The 25884-nt window shown below is 34.4% G+C and overlaps 1 protein-coding gene across 6 annotated transcripts in view; it reads right to left on the bottom strand.

The window, feature by feature from the left end:
* The window catches only part of SENP6 (SUMO specific peptidase 6), an 85711-nt gene that overhangs the window by 38585 nt on the left and 21242 nt on the right, over window positions 1–25884 (bottom strand). For 3 of the 6 annotated variants that reach the window (XM_075145340.1, XM_075145336.1, XM_075145338.1), the window contains exons 2-7: window positions 25319–25412; window positions 18774–18837; window positions 18003–18145; window positions 11495–11596; window positions 6603–6623; window positions 1143–1213 (exon numbers count right to left, since the gene is read on the bottom strand). In XM_075145340.1, coding sequence (XP_075001441.1) covers window positions 1143–1213; window positions 6603–6623; window positions 11495–11596; window positions 18003–18145; window positions 18774–18837; window positions 25319–25412 — 495 coding nt within the window. The remainder of the gene's footprint in view (window positions 1–1142; window positions 1214–6602; window positions 6624–11494; window positions 11597–18002; window positions 18146–18773; window positions 18838–25318; window positions 25413–25884) is intronic. The other 3 variants (XM_075145337.1, XM_075145342.1, XM_075145339.1) reach the window with 3 other exon arrangements.

The following is a 25884-nucleotide window of genomic DNA, read 5'->3' as shown; positions in this document are numbered from 1 at the left end:
ATTTATTCTTTCAACACAAGACTGAGCAGTGCAGTGAACTATACTGCCATATCCTGTTTTATATTGAGGCATTCATGTAAATACTGGAAGAGTACAGGAGCAAAGAAATCCATAACCTACTTAAACTAACAGTGTATAGGTGAGATTTCCTTTTAAGAAGTGCAGTATGTTGTAAAAGACTCCCTTAATTCAGTTTAATATTAAAGTGCTATTTACACTCCCTAGTGTAATTTCAGTCTCCATATTGGAACTTTTTTAAGTCTGCATTTTTTTAACAAATATGAACACAATTTCAATATACATATTGATAGTCTCACAAACATCCTACTATTAGAAGACATCTCAAAACTAAAGAATGACTTGTTTTCAAAAAAGAAACAATAAGTGGGTTTTTTCTAAGTTAACTTACTTTTGTGTAGAATCGATGAAGTTCTACTTAACATTAGCCTAAAAAGGCACAGCAGAATAGCTGGCCAGTGTAGATGGCCAAGCAGCTGAATAGCAGGTGTACAGACTCTATCTGTACTGACAAAGCTCAACCAAACACAGTGATTTTTCTTTTCCAATATCACAATTTCCACACCTCAAAGCAAATTATACTGTCTCTCTTGCCATCTCCATCAATGGCCCCTAACCAATAATATAAGAGCATATTTCAGTTGAGCTACAGGGCAGTGCTGATGCTGGCTCTTCTACTCACTACCTCAGTGCCTGAATATACTTCATAACAAGTTTTATTTACCATGTTACATTTTGCACATACTAACAGTACTACAGAAGTTCCTCATCAATAATTCAAGAACAAGGCTGGGGGCTTGGGCTCGGACTAGATGATCTCCAGAGATCTGTTCCAACTCCAACAGCTCTATGATTCTGAATTTTCCCAATTTCAGTTGTTTTTAAAACAAACGAGGCCTAATTTAAAATGAATTATAACATGACTGAACAGGTTGCAGAAATCTGTCAAAAAGGGCAAAATTCTCCCTTCATGCACAAACTTGTATAAATCTAGAATAACATGACATAAGGATATAAATAGATATATTAAAAGTTACATAAAGTTTGGCAACATATCCGCCCAAAGCAGGTATTGAAAAAAATTATTCTGCTTAAAAGAAATGAGAACTCTAAACATAACTTACCCACTCCTTGAGACCGCGGTAACCTAATGTGGTCTGCTTCTACTTTCTGAAGCTGAGGAGGGTATTCTTTTCTGGAAAATAAATTAGATATACGGTTGTTCTTTTGACAGACACCATTGTAATTTAGCTGCAATTATATGTGAACAAAATAAACCTGAGATGTATCTGAAAGCTATGAATAAGTAACTTCTCCTATCACATGCTATTTCTACACAGAATGCTAGGAACAGCTACAGTAAAGGTCTTAGAAGTGTTTCTGACCTAAATCCCCTTTGACAGTAATCAATAGTTCAGGAGTCTCTCACTTTCAGACCCAAGTCTTCAAAGACTGAAGCCTGCATCTCCTTCTCCTTATTCATGAAGTACAAGACAGATACTTCTAAAATCCAAAATAGAAACAACTATTCTTTTAATATTAAAGTAGATTCCACAAGTTCCACAACTTAAAAAACAGGAAGAGAAGATGCAAAACAGAGAAAAAAGATCTGATGTCAAAAATTATTGTGGCCAAAAAATAAAAAGAACAAGACAGGAGAAGACATAGTTCCTATATTTTTGTTTTAAATATATAATAATATAGACAAATGAGTGGCTAATAAAATTTTTGTTGGTATAATTTGCATAATATACATATGACATATTTTTGTGCAAATTAATGCAATATAAAACATTATAGTAAGATTTTTTGAGTCTCCTGAAAGATATTTTCAGTTTACACACAAGCATGTCAAATCGTGCTACTACCAAATTATGATTCCTGAAGCTCACTGCATCTCAGTTACTGTTTGTGGCAGTTCTCCTTCTCAGCTGTCTTACCCTGCCCTGCAGCTGCAGATTACTGTTCCTCTTATGGCAGGCACCTGAAACACAGGAGGCCTTGCCAAAAACTTCAGCAGAAACTGTTTTTATTGGCAAGTTAAGCCAGTGCACTGGGCTGCGAATGGGTCACACACATCCCATACTGCTACCTCTGATTACAAGGACATTAATCAACAGCAAGGGGGCAAAGAAAACAGCTGTAGGCAGTAACATCTCAAATTAACAGCTAAATTTTGAGGACCCACCTGACAAAAGTTTGGCTATGACAGAAGCAGACTTCAGCACTAGGCATAAGTTTTTATTTCTTTCAGCACAGCATTTCCTAATGCATCAAATTATAAAACCTTTAATTTTTTGTATTTCTAGGTAGTATTTCTCAGGGTTTTCCCATATTTTATTATTAACTAACATCTTTGGAACAAGATTAATCTACAATGACGTTTGGAATACTCCTTACCAAATCTGGCCTTCTAAATGTATTAGCCCACTACTAAACACAAACAGGTTTTATTTGTACTGAGGGGCTACAGCGTGAAGGAAAACTTGGACAGAAAGAAGGATTGATAAACAAGCATGGCTGGATTGCAACACAAAATGTAGAGATGCCACAGTATTTCACCATGAGTGCCCACAAGCACATCACAGATGACAGACTAAGTAGTTTATTTGTTACTGATTGTGTCAAACGTGTTTCTGAAACAATCCTGCTCCCCCCCGAATTTTTTTTTAACGCCCGCACACACAAAAACTGAACCAAAATCAGAAACTCGACATGAATATTTGTTCATAAATTGTGTATGATCTTTTTCTGAACATTTTCTTCAAAAATTCAAATCACAAGGGATTACTTTAAAGGCAGAATTGGTGGAAATATAAGGTAGAGCTCAAACTAATCATTACATAATGAGAAGCTGTTACTATCAAAACCAATGATAATGACATTGTAAACAACAGAAAAAACCCTGTAACATCATTATAGGAGATTATTTAAGAGAAACAATATTGAAACTATTTGACATTTAATTGAAAGCAATGAAAACAATACGGTAGATTTAGAATATTAAAATTTCTTTTAAGAAATAGTTTGACAACTCAAGGTCTCTGGACATTTTAAAGTTATGATTTTTCTTCTAAAAATCGTACAGGGTTGTATTACATTTTTAACATGCAACATATATTTATCTTTTTAAGATAATAAATTCATCATTTACCATATATTACTAAATAATTTCTTGACAATAAATTGGAATACAGTAGCATTATTTGCCCTTATCTGAATTCTGTGTTATCAGCATAGATGTGATACTTATTAAATGGCCAACCACTTGCAAGAATACGCAAGGGCCAGCAGAAAATGAGTATCTTTCTTCTCCCACAACATAAGACTTTTACTCGTATGCTCAGAATGAACCAGCAACACCCAAACCTAAGTTAAGCTCCAAGCCAACTGAGGGTTCCCAACACAGTTTTACTTGGTTAGCAAATCAAGGTCAGGTTTGAAGTTGCTTTAAGTTAGAAACAAAAACTAAGACAATTTTAAACTACTTAATTGTAGATTTCATCTGAAAAAAATGCTTTCTTGGAGACAGTAACAGCCCTCTCACAGGAGGGCAGCAACTTGAAGCGCCTCCTACTAGTTTGCTGTCCTGAAAAATGCCCACACAAACAAAAAGGCCGAGCCCACCACCACAAAGTTTTTACAGATGACAAAACGAAGCCCCTCCCCTCAGCACAATGTTTGTTGCCATTTGAACAGCTGCAGATCCATTGATACCTTCTCCAGCACAATACTTAGTACACTGAGCGGTTTAATTGCATGTGAGTGCAGAAACAGAATGGAAACTATAGTTGTTTTTCCTAAATCGAACATGACACCTATCTTTAAAAGGACTATTTGGAAAAGAAAAAAATTCTTATAAGAGATTAAAAAACATAAAGCACTTCAAATGCCTTCTTGCTCTTAAATCTTAACTTAAACCCCATTTCAAAAGGAATAAATGAGAGAGCAAACAGCTAAACAGATCAATATGCACAACTATCTACATATTGTGTCTAATAGAAAAAACAAGAAATACAATATTGATTGCTGTTCCTGCCATCCTAGCAAATATTAAAAATACACACATTTTTTTGCCTGTTAGGTTTCCTAAAAATATTTCTTATGAGATTTAGATTTTGCTTGAAGAACAAGGCTCCATGCTCAGAGATTAAATCATTTTAGGCATCTCACTTATCTCATCCATTATAAGCAGTTATGATTTTAATACCTTTAAGTACAAGGGAGGTAGACCGGTATTTGATAAAAGCAACCTCAAGAAGTAGTAAAGCATCAAACAGCAAAACATTAATTACAAGACCAAGAAAGATCAGGCTCTTCCTGCAACAGACATGACAAAAATACCAAAGTAGTCTGGACTGTGGAGAGTCTTGAACTTTTGACACATCTTCACAGCTTAATGCTATAGCATTCTTGACTAAACATGTTTTGCCCAGACAGAATGGTGTCACTGATTTAGTATTTTCAGCACACATTCAAGATTACTGCCATATTCCTTTCCTGATGGAACTGGATCTTACTATCTTCACCTTGAGCTGGTAGACAGACCTCTGTGACACCCTCCAGCCAAAGTGGAATTTTCATATTAAAATTTCTTCTCTAGGTGAAAAAAAAAGGGGGGGGGAGGGAGAGAAAAGGGGGCACACACAGGATGGGGACAATTTCTGTCTATGCCAGAAAGGAATAAAACTAAAGAAACATCTGGATCAGGGAATTTAGGATACAGTGCTGTCTTAGATCAGAGCTTTCAAAACTACCCACGATCTGGTATAAGCCACATCAAAAATACCATGTATGTGCAAGGCTGCACCAACTCCTAACAGTCTTTCCTCACTCTGTCTCTTGGAGGTATACCATACTGCTACTTGGAGGTATACCACCGCAGGCAGGCTGTTGGTTTCTACATCATTACACAAAAACAGAGTAAAGCATGATAAGACAGGAAGCACCAAGCTGCTGAGGTGAGATGTACCTTCAGTGTGTCTTATAGGAAGAGCAGAGTACAAAAGTCAAAGGCTGAAAGAGAGAAGCAGCAGCACAGGGAGTTGGGTTTTTAGTACGCAGGTCAATAGCCCCATTTGGCCCAGAAAGTCAGGAGTTGCAGCTGCACTTATCATGATGGTAATGATTAAAACTAAATTTAGCAGCTCCTGCCTAAATCATCTTCCCCTGCTAGGACAGCAGCAAAAAGCAGGGAAGGAAAAAAGAACCTACGGGATTGGATTATGATACTTGGATATAGTATGGTATAAAACCTAAGTAAAAGCAACCAAAGAAGAGTAAAGCATCAAACAGTAAAACATTAATTACAAGACCAAGAAAGATCAGGCTCTTCCTACAACAGACACGACAAAAATACTGAAGTAGTCTGGACTGTAGAGAGTCCTGAACTACAGTATGGTACTTGGATATAGTACTGGGTTATGAAGCAGCAGGTGTCCCCAAGGGAAAACTAAGATCCCCAGCATGCAACTCAACCATAGTCTTTCTACGACATAGACTACCAAATTAAAAACATTAATAGCTGAATGGTTAACTAATAACATAAATGCAGCACAAAGAAAAACAGGCAAAAAATACATTAACTCAACGCCCAGGCAGCGAGAGGATGATCAAATCTTCTCTTAGAGAGCCAAAACTAACTGGTGAGTCTCTCTCTGATATTTTCTTTTAAGAAATAACAAAAGGCAGTAAAACAGAAAAGCTTGATTTCGCTACTGAATTTGAAATAAATCTAGAAAATCCTGAATTCACAAAGAACAGACCTACACTAGATTTCTGTGTTATTTATATCGTTATTGGTTAAACATTATATACGCTGTTTAAATAATTCAACCTGATATCAAGCGTATACTGCCAAAACCACCTACATAGACAGGATATTTACAAAAACTCAATAAATTCCTTACTATCAACAAAACATTTACACTAACATATAAACTTAAGCTATATAGAAAGAAAAACAAATGTATGGTATTTCATATTGCTAACAAAATATTAACAGCAGTAAAACAGAAGCAAAATGAGTGAGAATTGAGCTTTACAGTGTGCCTGGTTTTGCTATACATTTTCTGTTAATTGCTTTAACGTACACATTTCATGAGCAGAATGTACACAGTAATGCAATAAAAACCTTTAATGCTATTCAAACCAAGCTGAGATGAAAGAGTGAAAGCTGTTAAACACCCTACTAAGATATGCTTCAGAACCCTTCTATTACACAAAGTTTGCTGCTCTACAAAAAGAATTAGCAGTAAATTCTTAAATTCTAGAGAAAGTTAAAATTTATCTATTTTCACATTGGATATATAAATAGAGAGATAAATTTCCAGTGCAAATGTACCCAAAATTCATGGCATTAACATGGCATTATTTAGAGATGGATGTGAAGGTCCTTTATTGGTAAAAGGGAGTAGGTGAACCACAAAAACAGAACAAAAACAACCAACCAATCCCCCCCCCCCACTCCCAGATGAGCCGATATGATTGACTAGATTGAATATTAACTAGCATTCATAAAGCACTCATTCAGTTAATTTTCTTAATGCTCATTGCCATGCTCATTTTATCAACAGTAAGCTTACCTTTCCTTTCGGTCCAGATTGCTTAAAATATGAAAAAAGAAAAAAAAACATAAGATGCAAAGCCCCACATGTGTTGCACATCACTAAATTCAAAAGTTATTAAATATAAACTATAACTGTTTCATTGCTTCTTGCACTCACTGGACTAGTTTTCAAATGAGCTTTATTATTTTTCACAGCATTTTTGTAACAGTAATTATAAATGCATAAACAAATGTTACTTCACAGACAGCAACAGTCAGTGGTCTAAATACTACATTGTCTTGCCTCTTTTTCAATGTGTAAAATTTGATTAATTCTGAATTCAACCTGGTCATCTCACTTCATTCATTGCAATGTAGAACCTGACATGACAGAATCCTAATACACAAATTAAAATCAAGCCTCATTTCCAATCCCTGATCGCCATGCAAAAGAAGACAAAAGAAACATACGTAACAACTTGTTTCCAACTATTCAAAAAAATATTTAAGTGTTTAAACTGAGAAAAAAAAATCAGAAAGCACTACTTAAATATTTAGGAGAGCACATGCAATCTACTGGATAGAGAAGGATAAACATACGCAACCAGCCTCCTTCTGAGGTTTTGGCTAAAAATAATCTCAAAAAATATTTAAGAATTAGGGCCACTAGTTTCAGAAGTGTCTCCTTTAACATCAGTGAATGTAGCTGGTGCTCACAACTCAGGTCATTTGTATACCAGGACTGATATAAAAATAGATCTAACTAAGCACAGCATGAAAACAACTTGAAAACAGTATCTTTACCTCTCCTGCTTTTTCAAAACTTGCAATACGGAATGCTGTAAGCTTTTAATCTATGTGGCTGTTCCTCCCAAATATCAAAAGCCTAACAAACTTCTGTTGTATACACATTACACTAACACTATTCTAAAACAGAACAAATTAAAACTGTTTCCTGTTTTAATTCAGTCATATTAAACAGAGTAATGATATTACAGAGTAATATAAACTCATTCTCCTTTCCTTTTCACAAACAGAACACTCAAGAATAGAGCAAACTCTCTCTAACTCTCTGTTACCCAGAGGAACAGCAGGATTGAAAGTAAACCAGGTAAGAACGTAATCCTGATAATCCTACAGAGTGCAGTATTAAAACACATTCAATCTCCACAGTGCTCTGGGAAGAGAGTAAAAGGAATTCAAAACTGAATGTGACCACTGCAACTTAGACTGGGGAAGGGGTAATCAGCCAATGCTGCATGAAAGTGGGGAAAAATTGCTTCCAACTGGAGCTAGCCTTTACAAACAATAAACACTGGTTTTGTGCAGGTCACATCTAAGTTTATATATTCAGTCAGATCCAAACCATGTCCGTATGGAGCCATATCCAGTATCTTTGTATCCTTGGCACAGTTAATATGTAACTTGGAGTAAATGCTTACAGGCGCTGTTAAAAATTGTAAATTTTAATGCTAAGGAAACTTAAAGGCAGGAAAAAATTTCCAGAATGCTTGACACTGTACACTGTCATTAAGTTAAATGCCTCAAATGGTTGTTTTAAAATCCCATATTAATATAATGCATTTAAAAGAATTCTCACTTTTGCATCTCAGAGAGATTATGAAATGAGAATCCACAACAGATCCAGTGTCCCTACAAATTGCTTCATGCAGCTCCTGCATAAGATTTGTTAGACATGCTGTACATGCATGCTATTCCAATGCCAAGTCTTAGTGAACAGTCAGTCAATAGCATAAGATAGAACTATGCGTCTGTTAAATGAAGCAAAATAGTTTGAACCAACTACAACACTAGGCTAAGCTATATCTGAAAATCTGTTGTATCAGAAATGAACAAATTTTAATTTCATTCTCAGATTCCACTGGAAAAAACATGAATAATATTTATAAAAATATTATTTTGAAATGCCCAATTTTGTTGAACTGGAAACTTATATTTTAAATATGAGTGCAACAGATACTCAGCCAGAATTTAAATTAACATGCATGTGCAAAAAAGTTGGAGAAAGACATGAGAAGTACAGTACACATCACAAGCTCCAAATGCAACTTGATAAGGATCACAACTGAGTTTCATAATTAGGTTCCCCCACGTGACACCATCCCCACCCAAAGAAGCCAGTATAAACAACAGAATCTGTAACGTCAGTGCCAGAGACTCAATCTGCTCAGAACTAATTTAATCACGTTTTATTTTTGGTTATCCTTTCAATAATCCACTACAGATTTAGTAACAATATATAAGGTTAGTTAAAACTATTTTCCCCATGTTGTTACCAATCACCATACCATAAAACAATTCTACAAATGCAAACAATGTAGTAAAAGAACACAACTTTGTGTTGCCTGTAAATTAGTATACGAAAAAAAACCCAACATCTTAGAACTCAATTTCCATGCTACCAGCTTTTCTTTGTCTGGATATATACCTACAATTTTATTCTTGGTTTGCCACCCACATTTTCTGCTTATGTACTCCCACATATACTCCTTTCTGAGGAGACACCATTCTAATTTACTTTTAAACTCAACTATTGTCTAAGGTCAGTAAAAACTAGCAAAAAAAGAGATAAAAAAACTCCCACACAACTAAAAATACTAAAAACCAATTATCCACTTTATATGCACTGGAATTTTGTATTATGAACAGTTTTAAATAGTCCTATTTTACTTATTTTTTTTTCTAAGAACTACTGTCTTCTCATTCATAAACCTACATTTTCCATATCAAGTAGCCTTGAGATCCCTCTTCTTTTTTAATTAAAAAAAAAAAACAGTATGACAGGAGCCCATGTTCTACTAATTTTCAATCCTCTAACTGAGAAACAGATTTAAAAGCTTTTTAAAAGTAGTCAATTGAGTCAACTGGCAAAAGGTATTGGAATTACATATCCTTTGCACAGTTTCTCTGTAAAGCTCACCCTCAGTCAATTAGATCATGCTGGTTCTGACATCCTCCAGTAGCAAAGCATTGCTTGGAATTGTTATGACTATTTCCTGCCTTTGAAACTCAAAAAACATTCTTAGCGTAAGAGTTAATTGTCTGTTGTTAATGTAAATGAATTACAACAACAACCTTAAAAGAAAACGTATTTAGAAACATTCAAGATGACTACTATCCAATTACTTCATGCAATATTCAGCTTGCCTATATTATCCATTAGTTTTCTTTGTGTGTGTCACACATATGAAGTTGCTACTTTTTTTTTTTTCCACATTACATTGTAGACTTATAAAGAAGCAGGTCCCACAGGTGAGAAAGGCAAGCAGGCAAGTCTAACATCCCCTCAAGATTAAGAATCTCTGGAGTGGACTCTCTTGCATGCTGAAGAAGCCTACAGCACTTAACTAGGTAAGATGAATCCATGTTGACTGGCTGTTTCAAAGAACCATTTCACAACAAAGCTTAATCAAGTACACTAATATTATTAAGGTCAACATTCAGAGATCCAAGAAAGAGCAGTCTTGCATGATTTTGCTTACTTCAAATCATTTTAATTAGCACTGCAGATCAAGATTTTATCCTTTACAATTACCAAAAAAAAAAAAGAGTGAAAGGTAAGGGCATGAATGCTTAAGAGATGCCCCATGCTTTCCTCAATGGAATATTGAACAAAAATATTCTAAAAAGGACTGCATGTAAGAAAAGAGCACAGTTGGTTCAGCCTAAACCACACTGATAACATAAACCTCGTCCTTTCAGATTAATTTGTGGGAACAGCTCTACCAATTCTCCTTAGTTATCCCTGCCTTGCAATGATGGGAAACAATGTAAAGAAAAGTGAGATCCCTACTACTGCATCTGCTATTACTAAGGGGAAGGAAATGTCCATGCTATTTTCCATTTACAGATGATAGTACAGTTTGAAATGGAAGGAGGCAACAATGATGTAGGTCCTCAGGGACAGGACTGCAAAATCCATTTTCAGTCTGTTTCTTCAATGCCAGATTACCCTAAGACATGTTTGGGTCACATCATTCATTCACATTAGCATATGGGCTTTATTTTTCTGAAGATAGCAAATCAAAGTGAGGGAACTGGGATGAAAAAGAGGATAATGCCTACATAGGATCCTATCATCCCAAAAAATCTACACTAAAAAACAGAGAGGAAAAAAGGGGGCAGAAGAAGGAGGCTGCAAAATGCTGACAGGATGAAGCACTCATGTGGGCTAGTGGAAATCCATGAAATTCATAGATAAAAAGAGCTCTGAATGAACAAACTTTGAAAGAAAATTCCTTAAAGCAATGGTTAGCTCATATGTTTGTGACACACATTGGGTGTCAAAAGCCTGTAAAAAAAATTTAAAAACCACCCTGCAATTTATAGAAGTCTGGTGTAGTTTTAAATTTTTAAACCAATGAAGTTTAATTTAGCATAGCCAAGTGAGATTCCCCAGTTTCCAGTTGTCCATCCTAACAACTATTTACATAAATGCAAAACCTTGCTTCTGTTAGATGTTCCAGTGTACATGTTTTATGCTGTATTTACAGACTACATATGATCATATAACTTAATCTTTAGATGGATCTTATACAAGCTGGAGTTGCTGTGAATTAGTATTTGATGATCATGCTGTCAGTTATGTGAATTTCTACTACATACTATGTTTGTCCATTTCAAAGTATTTTCTAAACATATTTACATTAGCAGGTGCACTCCTACTGAATATGTGCCATAGTGTGCTTTAAAATTAGTAAATTCTAAGATTATATAATAATAATTCCTAAATGGTAAGTTTTATGAAACTTTAGTAATTAAGATCAAAGCTCATGATCAAGAACGCACCCTGTAATTACTCATGTTTCCTTAAAACATTTCACAGCATAAGGAAAACCATTACATACAAAACCAGAAAGGACTTTTCACAGTGGGAACATCTGGAGAAAGAAATGTACTTAGTCTTACCTTTGGGCTGCTGTTTTTACTACTGCTGTCTGTGCATGCGCATGGTGAAAACGTCTACCATGTACCACAGTTACAGGACAAGACATATTCTGAGCATTTTCACTGCAAACATACAGAAAAATGGTTTAAAAAAAAGTCTCTGGTGTATTTGTACATTGTCTTAGTTAAAAATTGTGGTGTCCTGCTTTTACAATAACAGCCATACAAAACCAAAAATCAACAAAGTATTTCTGAATCAATAATACAACTTGTTAGGATCCTTTGACAGGCATAAAAACATTCAGTCCTAGAATAAAATAGACAAATAAGAATATTATACAATTATTTTTTTTCCCTGGAAGAAAAGGTAAATATTTTTTAAAATTTTATCACCATCCAAAACACTGTGAACCAGCTCTCCTTTACTCAACCCTGTCACTGCAAAAAGACACTGCCTTTTTTAACGAATTATAACCATTTATAATTCATTTTATACTTCCATCTCTACATTTTATTACGGCATAATATTAACTTATATAATATGACTTAAAGGGCATAACATGTGAACGGATTGAATTGCACATTCAGGAATTTCCCTCATCTTATTACTCATAAGGGAAAATAAACGCAGCAAATTTATGGATGTAAGATGGCTGGTAACTGAAACAACACAACACATTTCAAAAAGAAAAGAGAAGGATTCTCAGATGCTCAAGTATCTCAGCAGGACTCTGCACAGAGATAGCATATTCACCAATGTCTTAGCATTTCTTTGGTTTCTTCACTTGTTGCCTTTTGACACTGTAATGTCATTACTATGTAAAACAAGTAATTCTGGAGAGAAGATTACTTACCCGTTATCCTCCCTAGTAAAAGCTGATATAAAGATACAGTAGATAAATAATATAGTGCTCCTTCGAAGATCACTGGACCCTAACAATTATCCTGCACACTTCTGTGACAGGACACACAATACTACATTTGAAATGTTGAAAAAACATGCAACTTTTAACAGACAGCATGTTGATAATGCAAAATCATGGAAATTTCAAATTATGGAAATACAATGCTTACATTTTTCTTGTAAAATTGCTTGGAAATTTTAATTGCACTAAATAAAATGATGTGAAACAGCATTCTGATTGATTAATAATAATTCTCAGAAATATTATTCAGCAGAAGTTTTGCTCCTTTTATGAACAATGAAAAAAACCAAGTACCAAAATTCTCCAAAAACCTGACAACCAATTCCTAATCCTTCGTTTACATTCCCCCAAAAGATGAAAGTGAGCAAACTGCTAGCTTGCTTTTTAGATTTCTTTTCAGTTTAGCATTACAAACCCTTTTGGGAGCCTTATATTGATTATCATAAATCAATATTAAAAGCTTTCAGAGCATTTCTGACTGATCATATCATAACATAACCACGAACATAACAGAACAAGACTTATCAAAACCAACCAAATGGTAAAACTCTCTTTTCTAGAATATGAAGTTTAGAAACATCATAAATGGAGTTAACAGTTCAACTTCCTCAAAACTAACCTAAGAGCATCCCATTCAAATACCAACCTCTTGAAAGTAAACACACTCATCCCACACACTTCCAAGTCAACACTATGCAACTCCAGCTGGTCAGTCATCATCCAAACTAACTTACAGTCAAGCTTCTGTTTAATGTTGTCACCTAAGAAATAAAAAGCTGACAGCCTCTTGCCCTAAATACTTTACGGTGTCTCAAATCCTCTCCGGCTTCCAGTTTAATGTCTTTGAAAGAGGTACTAGAAAAGAAAACACAAGTAGAGCACAGGAATGCCTTCTCAAATGCTTAAGACTTAAGGAGTTTAAACAAGCAAGCAAGTCTATAAACACACCTGTCTCATGTTTTATCATTTTATTTGTTGAATCTGAGCTTTGCCAAACTATCATGATTGGGAAACTCTAAGTCTTGTGCCCCCGCAGCACAGAAAACTGTTAAGCAGCGCTTCTGCTTTCTGCCTCACACTCAAGCAGTGAGAAACTCCAGTAGGTGCTGGAATAGAATATCACAGCCTGCTGGGTGATCAGATTTGAGTCAAAGCAGACTGTTCTAGATGACACACTTAAATGGTTCATATGGCGTCAGATATGCTTCCAAGTAGGACAGCTGTAAAATACAATCTGCTCTATAATCCTGTTCTTTGAATAGAACATACCCAGTGCAGACAGAATCACCAAGAAATTTAATTATAAAGTCCTAGCGAGTTGCAAAATGGGCACATCCGAACTGAAATCTGGGTTTGCAAGTTTCAGCACAGTTTCAAGAAAATTAACATACAACACTAAAACCAGGGTGATGTAATGGACAGAAAGTTCTTTGAAAGAACAAATGTTCTAGAAGTCTCAAAGAACTTACAATATATTAACAATACATGTCTCCTTGATGTGATCTCAGAAACCACAGAATCATTTAAAGTCTATGCTCTGATGGAAACAAGGTTACACTATCACATTCTATCAGCTGATCCTAGGAACTTCTTAACACCACAGATTCAAAAGGGAAAGCACAGAGGAATCTTGCACTGGGCAAAGGGATGGATCTAGAAGTAATGGAAGCACGACATTTCAGGAACACGGGACACAACTACAGACTACATTAATTCTGCTGTTCATCAAATAACTTTTTTTTGCAAAATATTACAAAAAAAATCTAAAGGGTAATTAATAATGTGAGAAATTTGATATAAGTTATTGAAAACTAGCAAAGATAAAAGCAATTTAAAGTAAGACCTCATGATTAAAAAAAACCCAAACAACAAAACTATTAGGGTTAAGTTAGAGTTTGATACTGGATTTGCTTAACCAGATAACAGATGATAACTTTTTGGTTGGTTTAAATTTTTGTACATGCAAGTGGATATGTACAGGGAAACTTCTTCTCACTGTCCTTGCATATCCCTTCTTCCTATCACTCATTCCCTGAATTTTAGGGAATATTGTACTACAATAATACTAATTTGAGTCAAGCCCCAGCATTCTGAAGAGTTTTTAATCCCTATTCTGCAGACAAGGTGGAAAAAAAGAGACTTCAACTTTGTGATAAAAATCACCATGAACAGCTCAAGAATCTCAAGTATCTGATCTTCTTGTACTCAAGTACTGATCTTAATCTAGCAGCTTAACTGCATAATCAACCTTCAGAATTTTCTCTTGTTGAAGAGTCCAAATATTGAAAGGATAACTATTAAGCACCTTCCATGCTGCATTGCAAAGTGAACACACCACCAATCTTCACCACAGTGACTGGATCACAAACCTTTACTGATTTGGGGATTTTGTTGCGATACATGTGTTATGAAAGATATAACACTACCACAATTAAGTTATTAAATCAAGATAATCACTTATAGCATAATCACATTTCCAAGCAGACTTAGTGACCAAAACCTGAAAAGGAGTTAAATAATGTTCTTTGTATGAGTTTTAATCAAACATCAAGTGTTTACAGCAGTCACAGTGGCGTACACACATCCATTATTCCCAACTAAATTCCTTCATTAATGACAGTTTATTAAGAAGGTGGATACTTATATTTTCCATTTAAATTCAGAATGCAGGTCAGTACTAGAGAGAAGGCGGATGCCTGCTTTCAAAGTAGATGATGTGACCTTTAAGTAAGGTAACATACATGCAACAGATTTTACTTTTTTTAGTTGAATTTTACAAATCGTACTAGGTCTTAGGTTTATAATGTAGTATTTGTCAATAGAAGGCAGTCCCAGTCCAAGTAACAGAATGTCTGAACTAAATGCTTAGACTGTCTAAAAAAACCTCAGCAATTATTTACCTTAAAAACAAAATAAAACCCACATACCTTTCTGGAACTTAAGAAAAACACACACATACACAGTCAAGTATGACTGCTTTAACAGAAAAGGGAAAAAAAATTACGTAGTAAGGTAGGATTTCACTACAAATCCCACAGCCAGACAGAAGAAAATTCTAGTTTTCAGAGGATTAGAGGAATCTTATTTTAAATGGCTAGGTGTACTCAAAACACACAACAAATGTAATGTACATGCATGGGCTTCTTCATTACTGAAACAGAGCAAAGAAGTCCTGACAGATCTGTAACAGGCATTTTTATCTTTATGTTCAAGAACAGAATCCTAAAGAATGGAAGTAACCAGGGTGATTCCATAAGAACTGGCCGATATGAAGAGGAGCAAGCCAGAAATCTGGATATAATCTTACAAATCTGTTGTGTGTACTAAAAATTAAAGACTGAAACACAAAACATCATTTGCATAGCATAAATCAAGGATAATGAAATACTGTGCTAATTTGTGTAAATGTAAAAAGAATTAAAAAAAGGGATGGAAGGAAGTACCCATATGTTCAGCGTTAGCAAGAGCTGCCAAGGAAGTGCTTGAATGTGTTGAAAAATAACAGACTCCTGTGCAATGGCACAGCTTTTAACCTATAACAAAAAAACTTGTCATTATTAGATCTATTTTATTTTAAAAAAGCTTTTGCGTTCCATATAACATCCTATTAGTCTATCTCAAAAACAAAGACATGGTCCGTATTCCCATCAAAGGAAGGGAGGGAAAATGTAGGTGCACTCTCACCAAAAAGCTCAGTGAGATCTTTTTTGTAAATGTCTGATCATGTCTGATCTGTCGATCTCAACTGATCAGGTCTGAAACATCTGTGGAGAGAATGCAGTGGTTGTTTGCATGTTTCATTGGACATCGGGAAGTGATTTTGGTTTAGGTTTATATGAACAAACCCTATACAAGAAAACTCTATGGGCAGAGGTGAACTTTTAAACAGTGACAGGATGGAAGAGTAATACTTTTATATAAATCTACACACCTTTTTTGTCTTCATTAATATAACATTTAGCTAGAAATCATGACTCTTCAGACAAGTTCATTATTGAAAAGTTAAAAAAACGTAAATAAAGTATTAAAGACAGACACTTAAACTTATTCAAAATAACCTAGTATACAATACTTAATATCATGTATTTACTGTTCCAGACATACATTACATGTACCCAAACAATCCCCTATACAATGGCATGTTGGTTATAATAACGATAACTTGAACTATTACAAGTGCAGAATCTTATTCATCAGTGAAAGTTTCACTGTTCTTTGTCCAAACTAAGCCACTAAAAAAAAGAATGCAGGATAAGAATATCCTTCATTCACCTAAGAAACTAAACTATTGTTTATGTGGTCCTTACAGCAGTAGTCCCTAACAAGAAAATGTTCATAACTGGCCTTCTTTTATCAGAAAATTCAGGATCTGTGGGGGTTAGTTTTGTTTTGGGTTTGTTGTTTGTTTGTTTGTTTTTATTTAAGAGTATGCATGCATTTAAGACCATCCACAAGCTACAGAAAAACTAAATTAGAGCAGTATGTATCACATTTGGTTAACATAGTGGGTGAAGGGTCATCTACGTTTTGAAATTCAACAAGATAGATTAATCTATGGGAATAGTTTACAATTACAACATAAAGGCAAGAGGAGTCCTTATTTTGACTGAAGTATGTACAATTCTTGTATTCGTTCTTCTCTATCAAGCTGAAGGACCACCAGTCCAGACTGGAAATTCCAGATTTGTTCCTGTATATTAGGCTTAAAGATCAGAACAGCAGGAGAGGACATACATCACAAAGGACTTGAAGGATTTATCTTCTCAAGTAACTCTGTGATAAGATGGTCCCACTAACCAACAATGCTCTACAGATCAGCATGCAAGAATGAATACAAGGACATCCCTCATACAGCTACTTATGGGTTAGATATTTGATGATTGATGATGACTAGCCATTTTATGAATTTTTCCTTCCTGCGAAGGTAACCAGATTGAGTGCACTTCAACAATATGAAACACTCCCAGAGAACGTTACATGAACGTATCACTTTTTATTATATACTAAATAAAGAGATCAGTCTGTTACAAGCTAGGGACAGTAGTAACAAACAAGTACAGCACTGAATGCTTAAACACTGTTCCTTGTCAGCTCTAAATCAGCAAGTGACAATCTCAAGCTATCATGTAGGAGTATGGATATTTGCTGAATTCTTTAAAGAAATAGTCAGTGACTCCTAAATCAAATAGCATCTTACAGTAAGGAAAACAGAAAATGCATCCTGAGTTAACCTTGGCAATTCATAGTCATGGAAAGAAGAAATTCTTGATGGGGATGTTAGAAATATTATTCTACCTGCTAGGACTGTACAGAGGAAACAATAGCACATGCAGACAACATTGGTAAGGCACTGACAAGTATGCCAGTGAATGCTCTAACTCTATTTTAATAATCTTCTGGTATTTTACTAATGTGCTATTTAACATTTTGGAAGAAGAAAGACCTTAACAATCTAGTTTTCTATCTTTGCTCAGAAGCACAGAACAGTGTAGCTTCTTAAAATGCACAGCAGATAATGCAAATGTACTACAAGTTCTGTTCATTTAGCATTGATTTATATCAATGATCAAGTAGGTAAGTAAATGTAAAACTAAATGTAGTACCTCAGTTTCTTGCTATTTCCCATCATGTTGAGGCCAATTGAGTTCCCTTTAAAAAGTCTCAAGCTTCCAGCTTTGCCTCGCCTTGCATACGTTTTTATGGAATCACCACTGGTGCCGACAGCTCCAGGCCGACAACGAAGTGACTGTAACAACAGAATTCACATATATTAAAAGGAAAAAATGAATTACAAAATATTTATATAAATATTGGCTTCATTTTCAGACTGTTTTTGTACCAAATTTCTTGTAAATATACCCTGTCTACATCCTTACTCACTAGGAGTCCTTACTAAACAAAATATGAATTTCTTCAAAGTATTATGAAGCATCTTGCAGTTGTAAGCTATTTCAGTATACATAAAAAAACCACAAAAAGCATAGGTTTTGCCTATGTACCTTCTCCTTTTTTATATATACACACACACACACATATATATGCATACAAAATTGGGAATATGACAGTAAGCAATCATGGGATATAATGATTAATATTTTCAATTAAAAATATAATCCCATTAATGATAATTGTCTAAACTTAAAACTAGTTATTCATGCTCATATTTTCAGAATACTATACAAACAAACAAGATCTATAGGAGTAAAAGGAACAAAGACATTAAGGGTAGGCAGATACTCAGCTTGAGCATATGTTGCTAAATCAACACATGAACTTTCATTTTGTAATACCACACTGACGACTATGCAACATTGTTTAAGAACCTAGCAAGCTTTAAAGATACATTTTCACCACAAGATAAACAGAGTACTTGCCTTTCTTTCTTCATTGGGACTGAAAGGCCCATCACTGTCATCTATGCTGAGCAGATTTGCCTCGCTGGATAGGTGTGGGAGAGAAAAGCAGATACATTGTAATGCAACAGAGCACCAGCAAAACATTTTAAACACACAAAAGGCTTTTTTCCCTTCCCTCTTTAAATTTAAATGCATCACATATATATTGTATACATATGCCTAAAACAACAGGAACATAAAGTGGGCAATGTAGTGATCCAGATGTATTATATGAACCTGAACTTAAAGTGTACATCAAATTATTTCACAAAAAGCAAAAATAAAAGGATCGTATTAATTCAAAATAGACAATACTATTGAACTTTCAATATTGTTATGGCAATGTTACTGACATCATGAAAGATTCTATAACCCTATGCATAAATTGAGTCAAACACTAAATTAACCTATAAAACATAGTCTTAGTTTTTGCATGTATATCAATGTTCAAGTATGTGAAAACTGCAAACTTCACAGTGCTTTAGGAGAAGAACTTACGTATAACTAAATTTTATCCCATAGCAATTACTGCCAAAATATGTCTTCCTAAAAATAGCGTATTCAGTTTGGCTCAAGTGCTCATTAAAACGTGTTTCTCTAGTACTCCTATGTCTAATCTATGGGCAATCTTCAACTATTATAATGGGGAAGAAGATACAAAAAAAGAAACTCACCCCACGATACTGTGAAAACGTACTCTTTTCAGTAATAGGCAATTATCCTCAAATAATCTTAAGTATTTAAATTAAAACCCCAATCATACATTTTATACTGATAGCAGCTAAATTAGGCTAACACATTCTTGCTTCCAGGAGAAGCAACCTGCAGATAATCCCTTCTCATCAATCCTGATAAGGAGTAATCCTTACTCCTCTCTTGGCTGCAACAAAATAATACAACTTTTAGCCAACTTGTAATTGCATGATTTTGGGGTTTTTCATTAAGACCATTTAGGCAGAAATACTGAAGAATACAAGCAGTTATGCCAGGAGTTCCAAGGGAACAGCTGCACAAGAAAAACGATGATGGAGGTGGAGGTGGAAACATTTCTTAGCTGCAGATATGACATGCTGACTGAAATATACATGGTGACTTCAGCTCTTCACATAAGGTAACCACTCAGCACTCGCCCTCCCCAATTTCCTAAAAACTTCTTCCATGCACAAGATTTCCCTTCATGTTACAATTTATTCCTCCACCTTATGCAATACAGATATCCATACATCAAATAAAAGAAAAAAGTTCTTGACTCATAGGGTGAGAATTGCAGACCCTGAAGCTTCAGGAGATAAGATTGTGTGCACAGTTGGTTTTGATACGGGAAGAATGATGTAAATGTCAACACTTAGCCAGTGGCACTGTAGTGTTTTCCTTTCCTTTACAGACTACAACAATTCTAGGTGCATAATGGTAAAACGAACAGTGTAGTGGATCATCGTTAATTTCAAAAATTAAATGTCACAAAGACAAAAAGAGCATAGTTGTACTTCTGTACAGATTATCCATGGATATTAAAATTTTAAAATACTGTAACTTTTTTTTAAACTCTCTTTCAAGATAGATTATTCTTTCAAGGGAGGCTCACTGAGCTTTCTCAACCCTTTATCAGAAGACAATGAGTTTAATGATTTCAGAAATTTTCCAAATCCTAAAGAATAAATAACACACTGCAGCACAGACATGAATAGCAACCTATGGTACCTGCAGCTCTGGCATTCACCTACTGTGTTGACCTAGCCTGATCATTTCACCTCTAAATACATTTTCCCCCTTCAGCTCCAGCTCGTACAAAAATCATGATGATTTTCAAAATGCCCTTGTACGGTGGCTATACTTTTAGGGCTTCAGGATGCCACAATACTGCAACCATTTTAACAAAGGGTATTTGGGTGGGTGAGAGAGAAGGTAACAGACTACAAATGAAAAAAACACTGAAAATATCCTTAAATCAAACTGAACAAGAACAACTGTTATGATGCAACTAAAATGACATGACTAGAAAAATATTTGGGAATTGGATTTTCAGAGAACAGAATACATAGCAATCGAGTAATGTCTGTTTGCTCATGTGTCACAAATCAGTTGCCTGCTTAAAAGATGCAATTTATACAGACAGGAAAAAAAAAACCACTATACCACACTCCCATATACCAGACAATAACATTTTAACTACTGAAATAAAACCTCGGTGGTCTTGCTGGGAGGAGGCTATGCCTCCACACTTTGTCACTTTTAACCAGGGAACCAGAGAGAGAGATTTTCACATTAGAACAATAATTTCTAACTTTTCAATATTTTAATTAAAATTTTATAACAAATGAAAGTCAAGTCTTTATTAAAATTAAGAAAAAAAAAAAAAGAAGAAAGTAATTTACGTAAAGAGAGTTCTTTCCAAAGGGGAATTCATAATTAGGCATTCAAATTTAGGCATTGAACAAGAAAAAAAAAATATTCTGTTTACTTAAATCTAATCATTTACCATTTGTTTAATGTTTTAAAACATTAAGAACTGCGCAATAGCTAGTTAGATACTTCAGTTCTATAGACCATATTTTTACTACTATCTACAAGCAGCCCAAACTTTAAATCTCTGTTGATCATTGAGGTTACACCCCAATGAGCTGCAAGCATATTTCTAACAACTACCAACTGATCCAGCCACGTTTCAAATGTAATTGGAATTTCTTTCTGAAAACTCTTACATATAAAAACAGGAGGCTGATACATTTCCCCTCATAGTGCGCTGTGTACATTCTTTACTTTAAATTACATGGTGGTAGGCAGCACATTAAAAAAAGCCCTGATATCAGAGGCACTAGAGAAGCAGTGATGTTATTCAACTCATGCACAATGCCATTCCATTAAAAATAATCTTAAAACTGCTAAAAATTAAGAATTGAGGCTCTGAACAAGAAGTTTTTTTATCAATTTAAAGGCTACAGTGCCTTACTAACAGGGTCATAAAAGAAGCATAAAACATCTATACAACTATGGGGGTTTTTTTTGAGAAAGGAATAAAAAGGAAAAAAGTATCGAAAAAAAGCTAAACAGAAATAAAAACCAAAAAGTATCATTGCTTTTCCAGTCAGGAATACGAGGGAACAAGCAGTTTATTCCCCTAAATAAAAGGAAAAAAATATTTAAAACTATTTGAAAGAAAATGTTAGTTAAGAAAGGATACCATAGTGCAAATAAATTAGTCAGGCCCATTTATTTGTATTCAGTTTTTTGATAAGGCTATTATTGAACAAATCTCAGTGGAAGCCACAAGTCTGGACTATTAAAAAACCAGTATGACAGCCAAGAGAAAACTGGGCCCATCAGTTTACAAACCCACTGTGGGGCATGTTGCGATGTATTTCAAAAACATTTACCCAGATATTAAAAAGGAAGTAAATATAAATTATCCAAGATACTTCAAGAACAATCATCTATAAAACTAGAAAGCACCTTATAACATGTTAATTTCAGAAATCAATTTAATTAATATATTACTTTGGTCATGTTTGCATAAGTCTTCCATCTTTCATGTCTTCTGCTACATAAGATACACATCATTTCCATTCATTCTGTGGTAGTCTACATAGGTTTCAGTGTGTTCAACTGACCAACCGGTCTTTTTTTCTATTGTTCTACATACAGGTTCCTCTCCTGTGTGATCTCCAAGTACAAAGCAAAAAAAGTCTCAAGTGACTTACTCTTTCTCAAGACTCACTCTCAAATGAGTGCTATCATCTTGATTGCTATCTTAAGTAGATCAAATCTCGTAAATCATCAAAAATGTTAATTTTACTCTTTCAAGTGGACTGAAGATTATCTGCAGACATTTACTTTGGGATAAGATACTTGTCGATTACCATTTTGAATTTCCATAACTCTAGTTCCATGCCGAGTATCAACTCTAGCAGCATTTAAAAATGTATATATTGTGTTGGGTGATCATTAATTTTTCCAAATCTTCTTCAGTTTACAAAAGTTCTTTACTCTTTTTGTGTTCATTACTTGACACCTTACCATTATGACACAGCCCATCTAATTCCCCAAATTTCCCCACACTTCTTTTAAAATAATCTACCTATTCTAAAAATTGCTTTGGTAGGAGGTCATTAGCCACATATTTTGTGTTCATCTCACTGAGGAAAGATAATCCAAGCAGACATCCAGTACTGACCAATAACATTAGCACAGATCTCACGGGGTAATACAAGAATACAGCCTATCCTTTAAGTGCCGGAATGTTATTCTTGGGCCAGTTCAAAACGAACTTATTATTGTCTGCCATTAAGAGGGCAAAAAGCTGTGATAAGGTCAGACACTAAAATGCTAGTGCCTCAATAACAAGCATGAGATGCATCCAGATGCTTGCTTCAGATTTACAGCTTTCTCCACACAGAAATGCTGTAAATTACAAGCATTGCTTGTAAATATCACCATACCATAGCGAATAAGAATGACATTTTAAAAAAATCACCAGAATACATACTTATTGTATAGTATACTCAAAATATTGGGGGGACACAAAGCTTTATGCTGGAACAATTCTATGAACTAAAGCTGCTATTCTTTGAAATGTTCTGCTAAGGGTAAAGGGAATTTCAAAAGAAAAGGACAATTTACTGTCAAATCATTTGTCTTCTAAAGATTCCCTTCTGTCAGTATTTTGTTATACAAAGTAAAAACGGATCAGAAAAGCAAAATATACAAATTATTTCAAAATGCTCAAAACTTACAATGCCATTAAGACAAAAAAAAAACCACAAAACAAAGCAGGTGTTACCAAAAGTAAATATGTGGGCAGCTTAAAACATACTGCTGTTTGGAGGGAGTGAGAAGTTGCCTGAAATGGTATCAGCAGATGGGTAAGCAAAAAAGGCAGGATCTTCACTTTAAATCAATTTTCAAATACTTTTTTATCTAATACTTCTAGGTAAGATTCTGCATAATTCACAGGTATAAAAATGAATTACTGATGTGAGTAGTAATAAAATTTCAATACTGGCTATAGGAAAACTGTTTATCATACAGAATATTTGAAAGGAAAGAAAATCACTCAGAAATATCATCATCAGATACAATTATATAAAACAGATGTTCCATAATCAGTTTTTCAAACATTTTTTTTTAGCATCACTACACTATACATATCTCATTCTGTGTTCTTAAGTCAACATCAGCTGGAGACAGATGGAAAACAGCAGTAAATTACTAGAAGAAAAAAAGCTGCTATGCTTACAAACGTGAATTACTTTTATTTCCGAAGACAAGTAAAATGCAGATACTAACTGTATTGTATGTACTGCCACCACACTTAAAACATATTACTGTGCACCAGAAATGGATGTAAAATTGCTAAGAAAAAAAAGCAAGCTTAATCTTATAAAATTAAAACATTCTTAGTTTGAGAACCTTTTAAAAAGCTGTTTTAACTTCTGATATAGTTGTTTTGACAAATCTCTTAATGCTTACCTCACATTTCAATGAACTCCTGAACTCATTTTTAATGACTAAAACGTCACATTTCTTAATGTTTTTGTAAGATTACAGCATAGCCTACTGCTGCAGCCTAAGTGGTTATGTGTCTATTTTCCTATCTCCCTTTCAACACACAGTATTTAGCAAAATATTACCTATTAAAAATGCAACTCCATGGTCATCTCTTTAGACTATTAGAGAGGTCAAGATACAAATTCATATAAGAATTATTTTTGTACTTAACAACAGGATTCAGTTTCTCCTTACTAGAGAACCATAGCATCCTTTTTGAACTTGCAGGTCCTATCTGAAGGATAGGACCAAATATCTAAGAACAACAAATATCTAAGAACAACAAATAAACGTAACACGCATTCTTCATGCATGAAACTTGTTGTTCTTTTAACAATTCGTTAGTCTTTTTGGAAATAAATATATTAATATTGAGAAAACATATTAGTAACAATAAAATTAAGTATGTGTTCAAACTACACACATAGGGTTTAAGTTTTAGTCAAAATCCAAACATACTAAGTAAAGAAATAAATGATCAGGTAACAAAAACAGCCTTAACTCTACCCAGTGAGATAAGCACAAGGGAGAAAAACCCACAGTCTTTTAAGCTCAGTTTAACTTGATGTAAGCCTACAGCTACTGAAGTACCTTAATCATAACTGTGAAGTACTGAGCATCACCACTAAAAGGAAAAGTTGAAGCTGCTTGGATACTGCTTTCCATTTCCTTACTTTGTATGTTAACATATTTCTTGTCTGTGTTCCTTAGACTTACACAGTAGCTCCGAAGACAATTGCAACACTTTTGAAATGTACTGTGCCCTATGTTGTAAGCACCATGTTCACAATTAAATTTACATTATAATGCATTTTTATATGGCAATACTATTTAAAATAGTCACTTCTTTGAAATAATTTTTCTTAATCACTGAAATCTTTAAGATATTATATATCGTTTCTTATTAATAAATTACAAAAAAGTATTTATTTATAAATAGACACTTATACTTTCAGTAGCCTAGATAAAAGCATCCTTACTCTTTCTCTGCATCTCCTTCACTTTCTTCTGCATGATCAAAGCTCCAATTATTTTTAAAACCTCCATCTCTCTTGGACTGTGATCTATCCAAAGCTGAAATGAGAACAAGTTAAGATAAGTCTTGATTTCAAGTGAGTTATTAATCAACACAAACTAGAAGAGTAAACCAGATGTATATATTTTCCCCAAGTATTTATTTTGTTGATGTCAGTGTTTAACTATCATTTGACAAAATAAGTTCATCAATGCAGTGGTGACTCATTTTCCTAAATAAACACAAGTGAGTATCTGTCGACATCTTGATTACTAATGCAACAAGTTCGCAAGCTACATGAGGTAGCTAAGGATTTCAACTGTTTTACTGACACCTGTAAATTTAACGGTTCCTTCTCTGACATGAATCATATGCCACACGCAGAAAGGGTCCTAAAATTTGTTATTTAAATGTCTAATACCCAAGCACTATTTAATTTTTCCATATAAAAGCAACAGTTCTGAACTGCCCCAAGTACAATTTCAACATAATATGCTTTTTTTTTTAATTCAACATCTGACACTGACTTGA

Source organism: Calonectris borealis, chromosome 3 (genome assembly GCF_964195595.1).
Source record: "Calonectris borealis chromosome 3, bCalBor7.hap1.2, whole genome shotgun sequence".
Classification (NCBI taxonomy): Eukaryota; Metazoa; Chordata; class Aves; order Procellariiformes; family Procellariidae; genus Calonectris; species Calonectris borealis.
Note: the sequence above shows the minus strand (reverse complement) of the source record. Positions and strands in the feature narration are given on the sequence as shown.